Below are 17,328 nucleotides of genomic sequence, written 5' to 3'. Positions count from 1 at the left end.
CCCTGTTTTGACCCTGTTTGCTCTCTGCCGATCCCTCCTGACCCCTAACAGGTGGACAGACCTGCCTTTCTTCTTAGCAGAGCGAAGATTTTCCAGAAAAACAGACGTTTCAGCACAAAGCTGCTTTTACCCTGAAAGAGTGAACGACCAAACCTGCAGTATTTGAATGGATTTGCAAACTATTGTGTAATAAATGTAACAATTTATTTCAGTCTTGGTTCAGTTTTGGAGATTTCTATAAGGAAATTCTAAAATTGTTCGTCTTATTTTTTTAAAGTCCCACTCTGATCATCTTTTGATCTGTTTTCAAAGCGTTCCCAGCGTTCTTTTAATTGTAATGCCATTTTTAGCCAAAATCAAAAAACCTGAGTCAATTTCTAGGACATAGTTTCTGCAGAGCAGCAGAAGTTCATTACAAATTTCCCTCTGAGTTGTGGACTGGACTGTTGGCACATAGCAACCCTGCCCTCCTTCCCAGCATCCATAACTGAACCATCTATTTACCGGTATGCGCTCTCCCGCTAGCTAACAGTCCCTCACACCCCCAACCTAGCATTACCGGTGCAACAAGAATGGCGAGCAAAATCAGAGCTATCCAGCCGTACAGTTTAGATCCAGATTCCAGCTCAGATTAGGAAAACAAAGACGTTCATGGATCTAGTCGTCTACAAGTGGATTCATGGAGTTGGAGCAGAGCAGGGAACTTCTGCCTCTCAAATTCCCTCTTTTTTTTCAGCCAATGTCCATTCTGACAATACAAGGTTGTGAGTTCTGATCCAAGGCTGAGTCATAAAATGGGACCCACTGCCTCCTTGCCTGACACTGAGCATTAAGGGCTTGGATTAGGGGGGGTAAAACCACCAAAATGGTTCCTGAGAATGCCCATGTTTGAAGCTCACCGCTCCCCCAGGGGATGGATCAAATGTGTCACACCCAGGTGTGTGACAAGTAATGGGACTTTTTTCAAACCACATTTTTTCTTCTGCTCTTGATTCGCAAAAAATTTGAATAAAGAAATACTCAGGAATGCAGTTCTAATCTAAATGTCCTTAATATTTGTCCTCTATTATGAGAAAAATGCCACAAGAAATTGTTAAAAAAAAAACTAATTTTCAATGGAATGGGTCTTAAATGATGAAAAATGATTTGAAGGTATTTTTGTCTGAAGCCTTTGTTGTAAAAGGTCACAATGATAGACGATCAGGCTGGAAATAAATAAATAAAACATTTTCCAAAATCTTAACAGAATTTTCTAGCATTCAGATCCATTGATTTGAAGCTTCTTTTTTGTCAGCTCGTTGGTGGGATGACAAACTAAAGCATAGAAACAAGAATGATGGTTTTAACTGATTAGCAAAGCTAAGATGATGCATCCACCCTCTTATCTGAAGGTCCAGGAAACAGTTTCCCACAATCAGGACCTTCATGATGAGCTCTTCTCCCTAAAAAAAACACAATAGTGTCTCTTTTCTGTAGAAGACCTAAAATATCTGAAATCCTCGTTTTGTTTCCACAGTGACACAAAGCGGATGGAGGAACTGTTCAGCAGAAACCAGCAGATGAAGGAGCAGCAACGGTTGCTCACAGAGAACATCAGGACGCTGGAAAACAGGTCAGTCACACTTTCACACACATGACATCCTGCCCGGTGGTGGCCGCCTCAAAGATCTGGTTCACCCGGGTGTGATCAAACAGCTGCGTCATGCAAAACCAAAGAATGACCTGAAAGGTCAACCCAACTAACATTCGACTGAGCTCTGTACACGCCAAATTTTTTGAAGAAAAAAATAAAATAAAGCAAATTTGTGATTATTCTAGAGTTACTCAGAACTGATGTTGCTTAAATGTTTTCAGAAGCGCCGTCAAAGTTTAGCCGTAAATTCAAGTATTTGCAAACATGTTGCCCCACACTTGCACAAGTATTGCATGAAAACTGTGCATTTTTGTTTCTGTCTCAAAGGGGTATCGATTCATTTTAACGGGCCTGCGGACTGTCAAAGCTCACTCACGATTCTCACAGAAAAACCTGCAAAGCCCTGTTGAAAGGATTTGATTTGCTAGTTTCGTTAGCTAAAAAGAAAGGATCTGAAAACAGTAGAACATCAATGAGGTCTAGGCCAAAGTCATAACTGCAAGATCTCTTCCTCTCAGGAAATTAAATTTACATAAACAAGTTTAAACGGGGGCTGCATGGTGGTGTAGTGGCCAGCACGCCTCATAGTGAAAAGGCCCTGGCTCAAATCTCCATTCTGAGTTTGCATGTTCTTTGCATGTCCATGCTTCATTGGTTAACTGGTGTCTAAAATTCCCTCTAGATGTAAATGTGAGTGTTTTTGGTTGTGTGACCCTGGGAAAGACTGGTGACCTGTCCACGGCGTACCCCGCCTTTGCCCAAAAGTAGCTGGGATAGGCTCCAGCAACCTCAAAAGGAGTCAAGGAGGTGAATGGAAGAAGTTTGCTGCAGCTTAAGGAGAGCTGTGTGTGTCTTTGTCAGTGCACTCCATGATAGCACAAAATATTTACTCCTTAGTAAAAGTTACTCTGAAAATTTCCATTTTTTTTATTCTCATCCAGTTCAACATTTCCTTTTATTAATTTACATGCAGTTCAAATATTTTCATAGTTTCAGTTCCTTCCATCACTCATAGGAACTAATTTAATACATTTAATTGAACCCCTTAGAAATAATGGAAACTGCCTTTTTTTAAATCAGCAAAAATAAAAGTCCGCCAATAGGGTAAGAAAAATGGTCTTACTAAGAATTCTTATTTTAAGAAAAAAATTATAGTCACTAAGACATGTTTTCTCAAAGTACGGTTATTTTGCTATTGAAAACGTTTTTTGATAAGATCGTTTTTCTTGCAAGACAGAAATAAAGCTATTTCTGCTGAATCAAGTGTTTTTTTTTCACTGTGGTTGACAAAACCCAGGATGACGAGCAGCATCACCTTCTGTGTTAGCACTATTCAGATCTGAGCGTCTTCTTGTCGCCCGCAGACTGAGGGCGGGGCTTTGTGACAGATGCTCAGTGACCCAGGATGTGGCCAAGAGACGGCAGCAGGAGTTCGAAGCCTCGCAGATTCAAAGCCTCCAGCACATTTCCATCCTGGGTATTCCACTTTGCCTCATGAATGCTTCACTCGTGGTGGTTTCCTCACACAATCCTTCTTCTAACCCCCGTCTGCTCCGTCCTTCATCTGCAGCTGGAGAGATGACCAACCTGAAGAAGGAGATCCTGAAACTCAAAGATGAAAACAGGGCTTTGAGAGCCGCCCTCAAGTGAGTGACGATGCATGAGACGCCAAAAATCTGTTTTCTAAGCAATTTCTGAATCTTATGTTTTAGACTTTATTGGGTTGGAAAACTAAACTACAGTAAAATGAAAAAGAAAAGAGAAAAGAAAAGACAGCTTTACCAGCTTTTTTAACATTCAGTTGCCTCTTTTGTTTTTCAGTCATTATTTTTGATCAGTTTTTAAGGAAACATTTTAGGGAAAAGCCAAATTAAACAGAGAATGACCAATATTTGTGTGTATAACCCTTAGTAGTCAGGGGCCTTTTTCAGGGTTTTTTTTCTTTTGCAATTTGGTCTGAATAATTTATCTTAAAACTTTTTTTGTGGCAATGCTTGATATCCACCTTTTTAGTGCAACTTCTTCTTAATTTTTATTTTTTTTACAAATAGTTTTTCTTCATTATTACTCAATAATTTCACAAAGAACCAGAAACTGAGCTGCTGTCTGAATTGTCATTTTGTTACTGTGAAAGTCTCCAAAAACTGATATCAAACTGTTTTTATGATTTTAACACGTAGCCGTAGAGGCACATTAAAAATGTATGCAAATGTGTGCAAATTTTGGTGACTGTGGTGGGGGGTCCACAGTCCAGAACTTCAGCAGGACAAAAATCAATCCTAAATTGATTGCCCTAGAAATTTCCCAGAAGTCTCTGCGAAAAGCCAGTGTGCATTAATGCTTACTGGATTGGCTAATATAGACCACAATGCATTGCCTCTGAACAATTTTTGCCAGAACAAAATGTATTTAAATGTACCGTTTTTATCTGCAGAAGACTGAGTGAAGTCATGAATTGTTGTCGCAAAATGCTCATATCAATTAGATTAGATCAGAAATTGATGACGTCACATTCCTCTTAAAAAAAAAAGTAGTGAGCACAGTGTCCAGGGCACTTCGCTCTGTATAGTTTTTTAGTAGTTAGGGAGTAGGGTGGGAACTTGACACAACTTTCCCCTACTGAGGGTGCTAAAACCATGACCTCACAGGCTGAAACCACCTCTGCATCCCATCATCCGTTCAGGTGTCATCAGTTTTAAACCCTCACTAAGGGGTTTCTGTCTGTGCAGCAGAGGATCTGAGCCGAGCAGCAGCACCGACCCCAAAACCAACGGCTCCCCTGACCAGTCGCCCAGATCCAGAACCATCAACCTGATCAGCCCGCCGCCCGGCAGAACCAGGCAGCAGCCAGCAGATGGCGACGTGGTCGTCAAAATGGAGGCAGACCAAAGAAGTGAGGGTGAGGAGGAGGAGGAGGAGGGACACAAGGCTGCTTGCGTTTTTGTTGGCTGACTCAGCTTTTGTCTCCTGAACAGAAATTGAATGCAGGGAGGTGAGAGGACTGAGCCGCAGCGGCTGTGTGAGTTTTTTCCTCATCCAAAAACATGTTTCTCCTATGGAAGTAACTGGAGGAATTGGATTACAGACCCGTCACTCACTGTCCTGCTGATTAAAAGAAACAGAGCTTCACTTGTTAGCTTCCTCCTCAGGGTTTAATTAACTCAATTACAACAATCTCAACTTTCCAGCATTAGTATAATTATTGACAAATATTATTAAATCATTAATACAAGCTTCTTTTGGCAAAAAAATAAATACCAAGCAACATTTTTCAAAATTAAATCTTGAGAATATTTTCGATCCTTTCATTGGTAATGGCCGTCCCACAAAACTAGGGGAACGTTTATGAAGTTTTTGCTTCTGAATGAGCATTTTTCCTTTTTTTCAGCGACTTTACTGTTTAGCAGTGGATTTCAGATTCGTTTTTAGAGGATAACTTGTCAGAAATGTTGAGTTTACTTCATGCTTAGAAATATTTGGGCTCCTTTTTTTCCCCTTCTTCTGTAGGATTTTTTTTTCTTTTATTATTATGGGTAAAAAATAAATGTCCAGGCCAAACAAACAGAAGATAGAACATTAAACAACAAACAGGAACTGGAATCTTTTTTATTATTATTGTAAATGATGTGATCAGTTTAAACTATTGTTAAGGCTTCATTAATTTTAAGAGATAAGAAGAGCTTTAGATTTTGACAAACCTCTTTTTTGATGGCACGTCTTCTGTAGAGTTAATGCATTTATTGGGATCTTTGTGTAAAAACGTTATTTTGTGACATTAAAAAGGAGAACTGAAAGAAGAAAATTGATTATTTCAGCCACTTTCACTTTAGTATTAAAACCATTGGTGCATTTTTCTTAAAGTCACTTTCATCAAATGTTTCTGACTCTTACATTAAAATCCTGAGCAAACACAGTTTATTTTATCGTGTTTATTTTATTTATTGTTATTTTGGGAGCAGCCAACTGCCACCTAAGGGTTTGATCCATGATGGTGATGATTGCTTCACCATGATTCCTCGTTGGATCACAGTTTGAAGCTCATTTCTGCAGGAATAAACCGGAAAGTTTTGGTTCCTGTTTTGATTAAACAAAACACGATGGAATACAGACGAGCGCCGAATAAAAGGAAAATACTTCAACTTATACCCGTGTTCCTCCACCTTGTTTAATATGATTTCCACGTTCTTTGCATACTCAAATTAAACAACTAATAATAGAAAAAGGCCAGCATGTTTGTGTGAGTCATAGTTCAAAAGCAAACATCGTCTGCAGCACATGCAACCGGAAATGACTGTAACTTATGCATTTTTTTTTTTTTGTAATGTAGACATTTTTACCAAAATGTGTCCCGTTAAGGAGGAGGGTTGTCGACCTGGGAAGATTTTTTACATCTCAGAAAAAATACTCAAATTTGACTAATCTTTAAGCCCAAATCCATTGACCGTGTATGAAAACTGAACTGTGTGGTCCCTCCCCTGTGGGATTTCCATCAGGAAGTACCCACTGGCTCTAAAAAGCCAAACTCCCAAAGGCTTCTGTAGAGGAATAAACATTTTCAGAATAACCATTCTTGCTCTGATACCTTTTTTTTAACATGTTCATGCTAATGCTAATTTTTTTCCTTAATTTTTTCTGTAGTGCAACTTATTCAGGTTATAAACTGGCCAATCAAATGCCTCAATAAAAGTAAGTGGAGCCTGCTGGACCCCATGTGCAATATTCAAAACCTTTGATTGACAGATTTTGTGTTTTCTCACTTTCAAATGGAAGGCATGTGGACTTTCAACATATCACCCCCTGATTGGCAAGAGTGGTCGCCATAAAAACAGTAACTTAAACCAACCAACATGGTGGGATCCGTATCGTGAAAAAATGGCAACTGAATTGGCATCACACTCACTCAGTCCAGGTCCCATTTATGGACAACGGTAAAACCCTTTGGTCATCCATCATTCCATTATCTAATGTGTAGAGTCATGGGCATTGCCATATCCCAGGTGTGTGAGGTCAAGGGTCTAACCTGGACAGGTCGCCCTTTGAGCCAAAGCCACAAATCTAATTCAGCCTTTAGTTTTCTGTCCATCTTAGATTTCAATCACTGAACACAACGTGAGTCTTAAAAACTTCAAAGTTAATGCTCAATTATGGGTTTCTTCATAAAAAGAGAGTCATCTCCTGCTCCCTGTTTGTTTACACCAACATTTTTCCAAGCTTTACTGGTCCATGGAACAGCTCTGAGCTCCAATCAACCCTTAAATCCCAGAACGTTAGACTGAGCTGAGTCTCCAATTCACTTCATGTTTGTTTTTGCCCACCTGTGTGGCTTCAAAGCCTCATAGATGATCTCAACTGTCTCTCACAGGAAGTCGTCAAGCCTCGGTCATCACCAGCCTGGAAGACAGACCCCAGCGGGGCACCAGCTCCAGAGAAGAGGTGAGGCGTCATCGAAGGGAAGTTCTGTGGTATTCATGAGAAAATATGACTTGGGTGAGGTTTTTTTCAGAGCGAAGTTAAAAGCTCAAATTCCAGCCCTACAGAGACTCTAAAGATCAGTTGACCAGCAGTTCCTGGCTGATAGTATATACACATGTAACATCTAAAAAAATAACACCCCACCAAGGCTGAATCTAAGTTGCTTCCCCTATGGATTCTCCCTAACCCTACAGAGAGATGGACAAAACAAGGTCTTATTATCGCTAAATGACAGCATCAAGAGTTGCCTGTCATTTACAGTAGCCATGCAGATCACCCTACTGGCGGAGGGAGAGCCAACCTCAAGTCACTACAAACCTTAAAGAACACCTATGCACACCACTGCAGCTTCCAATGCAATCAGACCAATAGGGAGGAGCCAAAGGGGTACAGACGCAAATCGGATTCAGCCTTAGTATTTTTGTCTACTTTCCGGTTTGAATATCTCATAACAAGTTGGTTTAGGAAGTCTGCACGGTGGCGTAGTGGTTAGCGCTCTTGCCTCACAGCAAGAAGGCCCCCGGTTCAAGTCCCGGCTGGGGGACGTGAAAAAACACAACATCAATGGGGGACCTTTCTGTGTGGACCTTGAGTTACCTTGAGTTTGCATGTTCTCCCCGTGTATGCGTGGGTTTTCTCCGGGATCTTCGGCTTCCTCCCACCGTCCAAAAACATGCTACATAGGTTGATTGGCAACTCTAAATTGTCCATAGGTGTGAGTGTGAGAGTGAATGGATGTGTGATTGAGGATATTCCCCCCTGCGACAGACTGGCGACCAGTTGCCTACGCCCAAGTGGCCGGGATAGGCTCCGGCAACCCCGTGACCCCGAAAGGGAATAAACGGTTAAGAAGATGAATGAATAAAAAAAAAAGTTGGTTTAGGGCAAAACTAAAATACAAGTAACGTCGCAGTAAGACTTAGCAACTTGTTTTACGATACTAAATCTTGAAATTATCTCACAAAAGCAGGACAGAAGTCATCTTAAAATGGGAAATTCTGGTCTAAAAGATGATTATGGATCTGGAAAAAAGGATAGTTGGACTGCTTTATAACTGAAATAGATAATATTTGGGGGAAAGTGTAGAAATGTACCTACTTTAAAAAGCCTGTATCATGCAAAATCAACCTTTTGAGCTTTTAAGTGTATTTTAATGTTAATTCTTCACGAAAAAACATCCCCAAAGTGGTTTTCAGATCCATTCGAGCATTTCTGAGCATTCTTCTAAAGCCCTGCCCTCTGAACACCCTCCCCTCCCGATCTACAAAAACAAGTAAGTCCTCACATTGTGACATCACAAAGTGAGGAACTGCCCCTTCCAGGAAGAGTCTGCGCTGCTAGCACCGCCCCCAGGCTAACACATACACCCACTTTCTCCATGGAGCTGGCAGTGCTTAGCCAAACGCTCTGATTTTATCGGCGCAATATGGACATTCATCTTTGCAAAAGTTCGAATGTTGTTTGTTTTCGTGGGCGAGACACAGACACGCTGCTGAGGCCGGCTCTAGCTTGACGTCATGAAATGGGCGGTGCAAAGGGCGGAGCCTCACAGATCGAGTCGTCTATTTACTCTCATTTCATAAGAAATTGGTCTTTAGTGTGCCAACAGTAATATATTATCATACATTTAGATATAGTTTACTCTGAAAGAAAAGCGCGATATAGACCCTTTAAAGATACACAACTCTTTTTGATGCTTTAGGAAACAATATTTTCAGTGACCGGCGCATAAAACCTAAATGTGAGTGTTCATATGTCATTTTAAGATTGAATTTCATCTTAAAATGTCATCTTACTTTAAGAAACCTTACCATGACCAATTTTACTGGTTCAGGTTTTTTCACTTAAAACCATGGAAAAATATCTTGTATTTAATATTTTTAACTTGTGCTGAAATGGACATATTTTCCAGTGTCATCAGAGATTAAAGTCTCATTTTTTTACCTTGCCCCTCTGACGTTGTATTTGGGCTCGGAGCTGCCTGTAGCTGGTTGGTGCTGCCGCTGGTGGTTTCTCCAAACACTCCAGCTGGCAGGAAAACAAACTGCCTCTGCCTCAGGACACAAGAACTATTATTGTGGCATCAAGGAATTGGAAAGCAAACACGCTCCACCCACGCTGCCTGCCATCCACTGTGACATCGCGGGGTTTTTCAGTAAAGGAAGTAACCGTAGTTCACTAAAGTGAGAGCTTGATCCACGGATCAACAGGTTCAGTTACAATTTAACAGTCAAAGTTTATGATTTCTGGAAATCACGGATACTTTCCTCGGGGGCATTCCTGAGTCTGTTCACATGCCCACAATATAAGTGACTGAATCTTTATTCATACAGATGTTTGCAACGCCTTCAGGCTGCCAAAGGGCTTTGAAATAGTGAGAGATGAAAGGATAATTACAACTGGAGCAAATCAAGAACAAAAGGCAGTACAATACATAAAAGACATAACAATTAAAGTAAACAAGCAAAAGAAAATAAGATGCAACTAATTTTTGAGTATTTAAAGCCATTCAAAAAGTTGACATTGAACACGGTTCAGGTCTGATAGCAGTGTTTCTGTCATGATCTGGACCCATCAAGTCGATTCTGGTTAGCAGAAATCTAGAAATCACTTATTACGTGATCTGGGGCAAGACCATTAAGAGCTTTAAAGACTAGCTCCAATAAAAATTGTATTTTTAACATGGTCTTGTGGCATTTTTCCAAAGATGGAGGACGTGTTTATAGAAAATTAAGTGTAAAATTGCATTTCTAAGTATGTTTTTATTCAAATTGTTGTGAATCAGGAGCAGCCAAAGAAATACAGTTGAAAAAGAGCGTATTTGTAAGGCGGAAAATACTCTGCTCCATGCTCCACACCATTCCGAATCATCTACTTGAAGACAACTAGATCCATGTACGTCTTCATTTTCCTTGCGCAAATTGGCATCTGGATAAAAACTTTACGGCCGGGTGGCTCCAATATTGCTCGGCTTCTTTGTTGCACCGCTAATTTCAGGTTGGGGGTGTGAGGAGCTTTAAGCTAGCAGGGGAGCATGTGAACAGTGAGCTCTCAGCAACAGGAAGGGGAAAGAGGGCGAGGTTGCTCTGTGCCATCAGACGCAACACAACTCAGACGCAAATTTCTAAAGAACTCTGCAAAAGAAAAAAAATATGTCCTAGAAAAACAAACAGTTGCTTTTTTTTTGGCCTTAAAAGAAGATAATTAAAATAAAACACTGGGAACGTTTTGAAAATAAATGGAAGGATGATCAGAGTGGCTTTATGACAAACGGTGAAAGGAGCCCAGTGAGCTGGTTGCTGGAGTGATGTGTGTTTGTCTGGATGTTTCAGTTAACCTTCTGAACTAACTGCAGTTGGTTTGGTGAGCGCGGAGCATCCCCAAAGTATAAAGAGTCACAGTAATCTATCCAAGAACTCGGGCTTGGATCGCTGTTTCCAGATCAGAAGGTTTCGCTTTAGCAAAAACACAAGTGATAAAAGCTAATTTTGACATTTTTCTCCATCTTTAGCTTGCTAATTCTCTGAAATGATAAAAGTGAGGTGCTTCATATTATGGCATTTATGAGCTATGAACCGGTGCTAAATCTGAGTAAAGTATAAATTATTTGGTGTAGCCCCCCCCTTTAAGCTATGCAATAAAAATCATTTCCTGGAAAAACAGACCTCTTGGACTTGGGCCCTTTTTGGACTAACCGATTCAATTCCTAAAAAAGGATTTAAAAAAAAAATTTTTTTCAAAATGGCAGCTTTTCTTCTTTTCCATAGCAACCATATTATTTTTTGCTCGTCTGGGGGTGACAAACAGGTCTATGTCATTTTTAAAAGAATCTGCAAAAGTACATTTGGGAATTTTCTTGGCAACTGAGTTTTTTTTGCTAACCACGGCCTCATTCCTAATATGTTCATATCGTATGTTATATTGTTTCATTTGGCTTGAGCCAACTATGCATGCATTAAATATGCGAAGCGACAGAAAAAACAAGAGTTTGGGTTTTTTAAGATGACCTCTAAGGTCACCCAAACTTCTAATGTGGTTGAAAAACAAAACTCTTGGCCTTGGGCCCCTTTTGAAATAACTGATTCAATTTGTCCAAATTTCTATCACTGGGAGGACAAATTCTGTCAACTGACTTTGAAAATCATCAGAAAATCGCTGTATACATTTGTTTATTCCTCTGATTTATGGAACGTGCGGACGAAATGTTAATTTCTCAACACGCCCGGTTATTTTCCCGGTGAACGTTCTACCGACAGCCGTAACATTAGCTTCTGTAGAACGGGCGACACGAGGAGGAAGCTGCTGTTGGATCACAATATAAGCCTGGATTTCTCATCTCCTGCATTTTGTTTGCACAAAACAACTACAAAAAAATGAAAGGTTACAAAGGTTTATTGCTTTATTTATTTGGGGAAATGGGGTTAAATGTCAGCTGCTTTTTATGTTTTTTTCAAGTTTAAATTTGTTGATAATTAGGTTAGTGATAAAGGGGGGGTTGTGGACCCAAATTTTCCCATTTTGACTGAAACACGTGTGGGTGGGACTGGTGTGATTGGGGTCCCATGGGGGCTCGGGGTCAAATTCACAGTCCTGCATCGTCTTTCTTACCTAAAGAAACATTTCTGTCGTTCTCATCTCAGATCTCAAAGCATTGAAGTGCTTGACCAGCGTCCGAGCTTTCCATCCGAACGGAGGAACTCCTCACCCGCTTCTGGAGTAGAGGTCAAACCAAGGCGACCCGTGGTTCCCATCCCCTGCCATCCTCGGGCAGTCAATAACAACCCCCTCTCTCTGCCCTGGTCCTTATCCGAACCCTCAAACTGGGCTAACGTTGCCGCTATGGTCAACAGCCACCAGATGCAGAACACAAGGCTTCAGTTGCCACACTTTCCCAACCTGATAGCACCGCCCCCCCAGCTCAACCCCAGAAGACTTGGGTTTTCTCCTTCCTGGCATAAGCACAGCATTCCTCGCCCCCCCAGCAAAGAGTCCACGGTGGGCCACAAGTACAATATCACAGGAGAGCACACAGACAATCTACCGAAGCCTCCGGCTGAGAGAGTTCCCAGAGAGGCCATTCGAGACGCCCCTGACGGGCCTTTGGACCTGTCAGACCGAGGGAAGACAAACCCAAACCAGAGTTCCATAGATGACACGTCACCAGGTGAGGGGAGGGCACAGAGGAGCAGTGACAATGACGGCAGGACTCGCATCCCAGCATCCTCCCCGTCCCTCTGTGTCCTCCCATCCTCCTCCCATTCAACCCCTCAGACACAGCAGAACCTCGAGTCCGGCAGCGAGCGCAAAAACGGGGTAATGCCGAGCTTTTTCACAGCAAGCGTAAAAGAGGCAAAAAGGGGAAAAGACTGACGCTGCGGTTCCTCTGATCAATGCAGGTCATCAAAGAGCAGGAGCAGAAAGAGGAGCTGATCAAAAGGACAGAACAGAGTAACGGAATGAAGGTTCCTCTGTCGTTACGGCCAGGTAATGAATTCGCACACGTGTCTGGTTGTGTGAAGGTAAAAGTCCAAAATGTTGGTGATCTATGTCAATGTTTAATTAGGAATTGTTCCGATTTTTTTTTTTTACTTTGTGATATTTCTCTCAGCTTTTCTATCAATAAATTACTTTGAGTTGTTTGGGGTCAAATTGGAATCAACGTAAAGTGAACAAAATCCAGACTTTAAACTTAAATTTTAAAAAAATGTAATTTTTAAGGAGGAATGACAAAGAATAGACGCTGTTCTTGTGTGGAAAAGTCACTGTCGATGTCAATCATGTCTCTAATAAGTCTCTCTTCAAGTTTTAAAATAGGTTAGGGAAAATTCTGACAGTGAACATTCTGAATAGAAACTGTAAAGACTGAAAGCAAAGAGGGAGCCAAATGAAAAAAACTCAAATTAAAAAATACAAACAACAGCTGTTACAAATACTCTTTTTTTTCTTTTGGTAACATTCAAGTTTTCATTTTTTCTTCGTCATATACAAATATTTGTGAAATTTCCCTTTTTTTAAATGCTCAAATATTTTTTTGTTTCTCAATATTTATTTCAAGTTTACAATGTATACTTTCAAGTTTAAAATTTTTTAAATTTTAAAATATTTTTTAAATTTTAGTTTTGTTTGTCAAATTTACAGTCTTTAACACTTAATATTTCTTTTAAGTTTAAAATAGCTTAACATTTTCATTTATTATCAAATTTCCAATTGTTTAGAAATTTACAGTTTGTTAAGACAAATTTTGTTTACGTTTTTTAAATTTCACAGAATATGTATAAATTTACAAAACGTTTCTATTTTTTAAAATTTACAATTGGTTCATACATTTTTAATATTACTTTTTAGTTTAAAACTTTTTTGAATTTTTTTTATTTTTTTTATTTACAACTTTTTTTTCATTCATCCATCTATTTTTTACAGCCCCTGTGTTTCTTTTCGGGTCATGGAGCTGCCAGAGCCTGACCTGGCTACTGTTATGTAAATATTTCAGAAAATGCTTTGAATATTACGAATCTTTTTTTGTCTTTTTCAAATTTACAAATTGTTTTGAAATTTTCCATTTTTTTCAAGTTTTCAAGGTCAAGGAGGATGTTTTCTAATTATTCCTTTTTTTCTTATTTACTCTGGCTTTTACCTACTCTACCTGATCCCAATTTGACCCTCTTTTAAAGCCTCATTTTTTCATAAATAAATTTTTTTAGCATTTATTTAGCAGATTGAAAGACTAATTTTGGCTTCATTTCAACCTATAGGAAAATTGAGCTACAACCCTAACCCTAACCCTGTTTTCAGCTAATTTAGCATTTAGATAAATGTTTAATTTGCGTCAACCATGGTTTTCTTTGGCTTGCTTTCTGTAAATGTTGAACTTTAATGTTCTTTAATGTTACCTATGTTTGCACAAACCTCAAAACTACAGCAAAGTTCTTTTCTGTTTACCAGTTTTCGGGAAACTTTTGTGTGAGTTTAGTTTTTTGTTTTTAATTATTCTGCAACTTTATTTATACTGTTATGACATCCAAGGTTTGTCTGTAATGAAAGATTTTCAGATTCTGTGAGAAATCCGACCTGTCGGTTCTGCTTGTTCTGCATTAATTTAGTGTTTTGTGGTTTTTCGGCAGCAGTGGTAATGTTGGAAACCCTAAATTCCGCTTTACAAAAGCAAGAGTCTCAGTCATCGAATGGAAAGCTGACTAAGGTAACGCAGTGCAGGTTCTGCTTTAAAATAAACTCTTTTTTTCAGCCGTAGTAAATTTGTCCTCCCCGGTCTTCTTCTTCTTCTTCTTTTTGTCACAGATGTCCTCACCTGCGAATGTGGTGGACAGCAGTTCAGACGAACAAGACGAGAACCTGAGCAGCTGTGGAAGAGAAAATGCCGCCAACGGCAAGAGGAAGAGGACAACTTTGGAAAACGAAACTGACAAAAACAGTGCGTAGCACTCTATTTATGTCCTTCCATTGCATTTCTTTTTTTTTGTCCTCTCTACTGCAAATTTGCTGTACAAAGGCTTCTCACCAAAACCAAAATGGTTTCACTCTTGACATTTTACCAGCTCACATGGTTTTTGATCATATTTGTTTTTTAAGTTACGTTTTTTGAGATACTTTTTTTCCTACAACAAGAGATAGCATCCATAAAAGCTTTTCAAAAATGCGGATGTGGGGAAAGATGCCCTTATTTTTAGATAAAACCTCAATTTAACTGTTTTCCCTTTTTCTGTGAATCTTTTTACCAAAGAAAACAGATAATAATAACAACGTTCCAGCACAAATGCCAAGTTTCAACTTTCAAGCACGGCGGTGGGAGATTAATGATTTAACCTTGCTGCACAAACACTTTCAATAATTTAAACAAAAAGCATGTACAAAGACTATTTCAACAGCAGCCCAGATCCAGAAAAAAAGAAAACGAATAAAAAAATCATTTAAAAAATGTGAATTAAGGTTTTATATAAGGATAGTCCAGAAGGAAAAGCTTTATTTTCTTCTGACTCATGAATAAAATGACTAAGATAGATCAATAAAAGCTTTTTTTCTCATGGCAGATCACTTTAAATGCAAAAATCTTTCAAAAAAATCATTTTTTTACATCTCAAGTGTCAAAAACAACAGATACCCTGCAGGTGTGTTTAGCCTGTTTCAAACTTTTCCTAATAACTTGAAGATTTCTGTTTTTTAAACATTTTGAGACAAACTTTATTCCCAATTTAATGTCGTGATTGAAAAACTTCCTGATTTTTTTTTTGTTCTAGCTTCTACTATTTCTTTTTTACAAGATTTCTTCCTTCAGTTTGAACATTTTCTGTTTTCTTCTCACAGACATCCAACCGGAGAGAAGAGTCAAGATCAGAGTGAGGCCTGAAGAAAAGAGTCCGACCTAAAGAGGAGGGATTCCAGAGAAAAGGACAGAGAAGATCAAAGCATAAATGTTGAGATAAAATACAAAGAGGAAGAAAAGAAACCCCAGTGGACCTGCTTCCACTGTGGATTCGTCACTTTTGTTTTTACTGTTATCTAAACTACAGTCTGTATCTTTAGAGTAGCTCGAACATTTCTAGTTTTAAAGTTTAGTTGAACTAAATTTAGGACCAGACGTCCTTCTGTCAGGTTTTCCTAACCCAAACTAAGACAGTATTTCCTCAATTCTGGGACAAAAAGTCCTTCTGCAGACACGCGGGACATTAGAGATGCTTTTGATGGTGAACAGAAGCAGCAAAAACTCACTTCTCCTTTCAGATTTTGGATTTTTTCTGTGTCAACACACATTTTTTACAACCCCATTCTCGTTACTGTTACACCAGATGAAAATAACGTAAATATATATTTTTGCTTATTGTGAATGCTAAAAACCACCATGAGTGTCATTGGTGCCCTGAGATGTGATGTCTTCTGTGGTTTTTAGTACGTTTCATGTTTCAGTCACTGTTTGTGTCGTCATGTTTCCAGAAATCCTGATCAACCTGATGCTCACAGAGCTCCCATCAAAGCCTTTTCTCTACTTCACTATGGAATGTGAGCAAAGATCCATCAATTATGCTGCATCAGCTCTAGTCACAGTGCAGACTGTTCTCATCTGGGAAAATCCTCCTTTCTGGAAGAACGGTCGGGCTGCAGGTTGCTGAGGGAAACGGTGCAGATGCCAAACAGGCAGGAAAACAGCTGTTTCCAAATGATGCGACCGAAAAAAGAGACAGGCTGTTTGTTTTTGGAAGCAAATCAGATTGAACTCTGGGAAAATCCGCTCTGGAAATCGGCTTTATGTTTGGTTTTCTTCCTCTTCCTGCATGAATCTGTCCCCTAAAACTGTGAATGTTTGAGCCGAATTTGGAGTTGCCATTTCCTCCGCACCGTTCAGTTATGGAGGTAAAGATTTGGAGATTAATTGGTACAAACTGCACTTTGCTGCTGAGAGTGATCTGTTCCTGTGGAGGCAAAGAGGCGTTCCATCTGGACGACCAAAGCAGTTCTCCAGTTTGCTCCGCTGCTCTGTATATCGGCTGTAAATTGTGATGAAAGAAAAAAGCACTTTGTTGTTTTTTTTTTCTTAGGAACTGTTGCTTTTTTATTGACCCATTTTTTTAGTTCATTTGTTTTTGTGTGTCCACAACTTCAAAGAGAACTTTGACTTAATAAAATACTTTGAACCAAAAATGTCAATAAATAAAACCAATGTTAAAGTTGAAGCTTTACCAAAAGGAAAATTGTTGTAAAGAATCGTTGGAGAGGTTTCAGAACCAGAATGCCGTGATTGACATCGCCCACAATCTCCCCATTTCTGCCTTTTTTTATTTTGTACATCAAAGGTAAAGGTGGAGATTGATTGAGAGATCAGTACAAAGTCTGCATCAGGTCAGAGGACAAAACTCTTGATTCACCTGTCTGTCTGCTTTCCCACTTCACCAAAGTCACCGGAATACCAACCTGATGAGACAGGGGAACCAGGAAAGACCAAGGAAATTCTTTCTTAACCCTTGTGCTATCCTTGGCACTTTAACGTTGGGAGTTGGGTCATCTAGACCCACTAGACAGTGCTCTGAACCTTTTTTCTTCAATGATTTGTGAACTTCACTGGTGTCCATGGATTACATGAAATCTTTCCATCTTTATCCACCTTTGTCATGGTAGGGAGAACACGTCAAAGTAAGGGGGGGGGGCATCTAAGATAGCACAAGGGTTAAGAATGCTTCGGTCCTCAGAAGAGCTGGAAACGGTTGCTAGGCAGC

General features: G+C 39.6%; 1 protein-coding gene and 1 long non-coding RNA gene across 9 annotated transcripts in view; one reads left to right on the top strand and one right to left on the bottom strand.

The window, feature by feature from the left end:
• Positions 1-16,786, top strand: part of rbbp8nl (RBBP8 N-terminal like) — a 29,401-nt gene extending 12,615 nt beyond the window's left edge. Inside the window, exons 4-14 of one of the 8 annotated variants that reach the window (XM_011476808.3) lie at positions 1,517-1,612; positions 2,998-3,110; positions 3,204-3,279; positions 4,366-4,532; positions 4,609-4,652; positions 6,996-7,066; positions 11,746-12,418; positions 12,502-12,589; positions 14,227-14,303; positions 14,402-14,534; positions 15,425-16,786. In XM_011476808.3, the coding sequence (XP_011475110.1) occupies positions 1,517-1,612; positions 2,998-3,110; positions 3,204-3,279; positions 4,366-4,532; positions 4,609-4,652; positions 6,996-7,066; positions 11,746-12,418; positions 12,502-12,589; positions 14,227-14,303; positions 14,402-14,534; positions 15,425-15,486 (1,600 nt within the window). In that variant the 3' untranslated portion in view covers positions 15,487-16,786. Of the gene's footprint in view, positions 1-1,516; positions 1,613-2,997; positions 3,280-4,362; positions 4,533-4,608; positions 4,653-6,995; positions 7,067-11,745; positions 12,419-12,501; positions 12,590-14,226; positions 14,304-14,401; positions 14,535-15,424 lie in introns of all 8 variants that reach the window. The other 7 variants (XM_004070590.4, XM_020704458.2, XM_020704461.2 and 4 more) reach the window with 7 other exon arrangements.
• On the bottom strand, positions 3,125-9,808 carry LOC110015330. Its single transcript, XR_002290509.2, has 3 exons — positions 9,050-9,808; positions 6,949-7,090; positions 3,125-3,235 (listed from the first exon to the last, which is right to left on the bottom strand). It is a non-coding gene; the product is annotated as an uncharacterized LOC110015330 (long non-coding RNA).
• Positions 16,787-17,328: the final 542 nt, after the last annotated feature.

The sequence above is a fragment of the Oryzias latipes genome, chromosome 7 (genome assembly GCF_002234675.1).
Source record: "Oryzias latipes chromosome 7, ASM223467v1".
NCBI classification, from domain to species: Eukaryota; Metazoa; Chordata; class Actinopteri; order Beloniformes; family Adrianichthyidae; genus Oryzias; species Oryzias latipes.
Note: the sequence above shows the minus strand (reverse complement) of the source record. Positions and strands in the feature narration are given on the sequence as shown.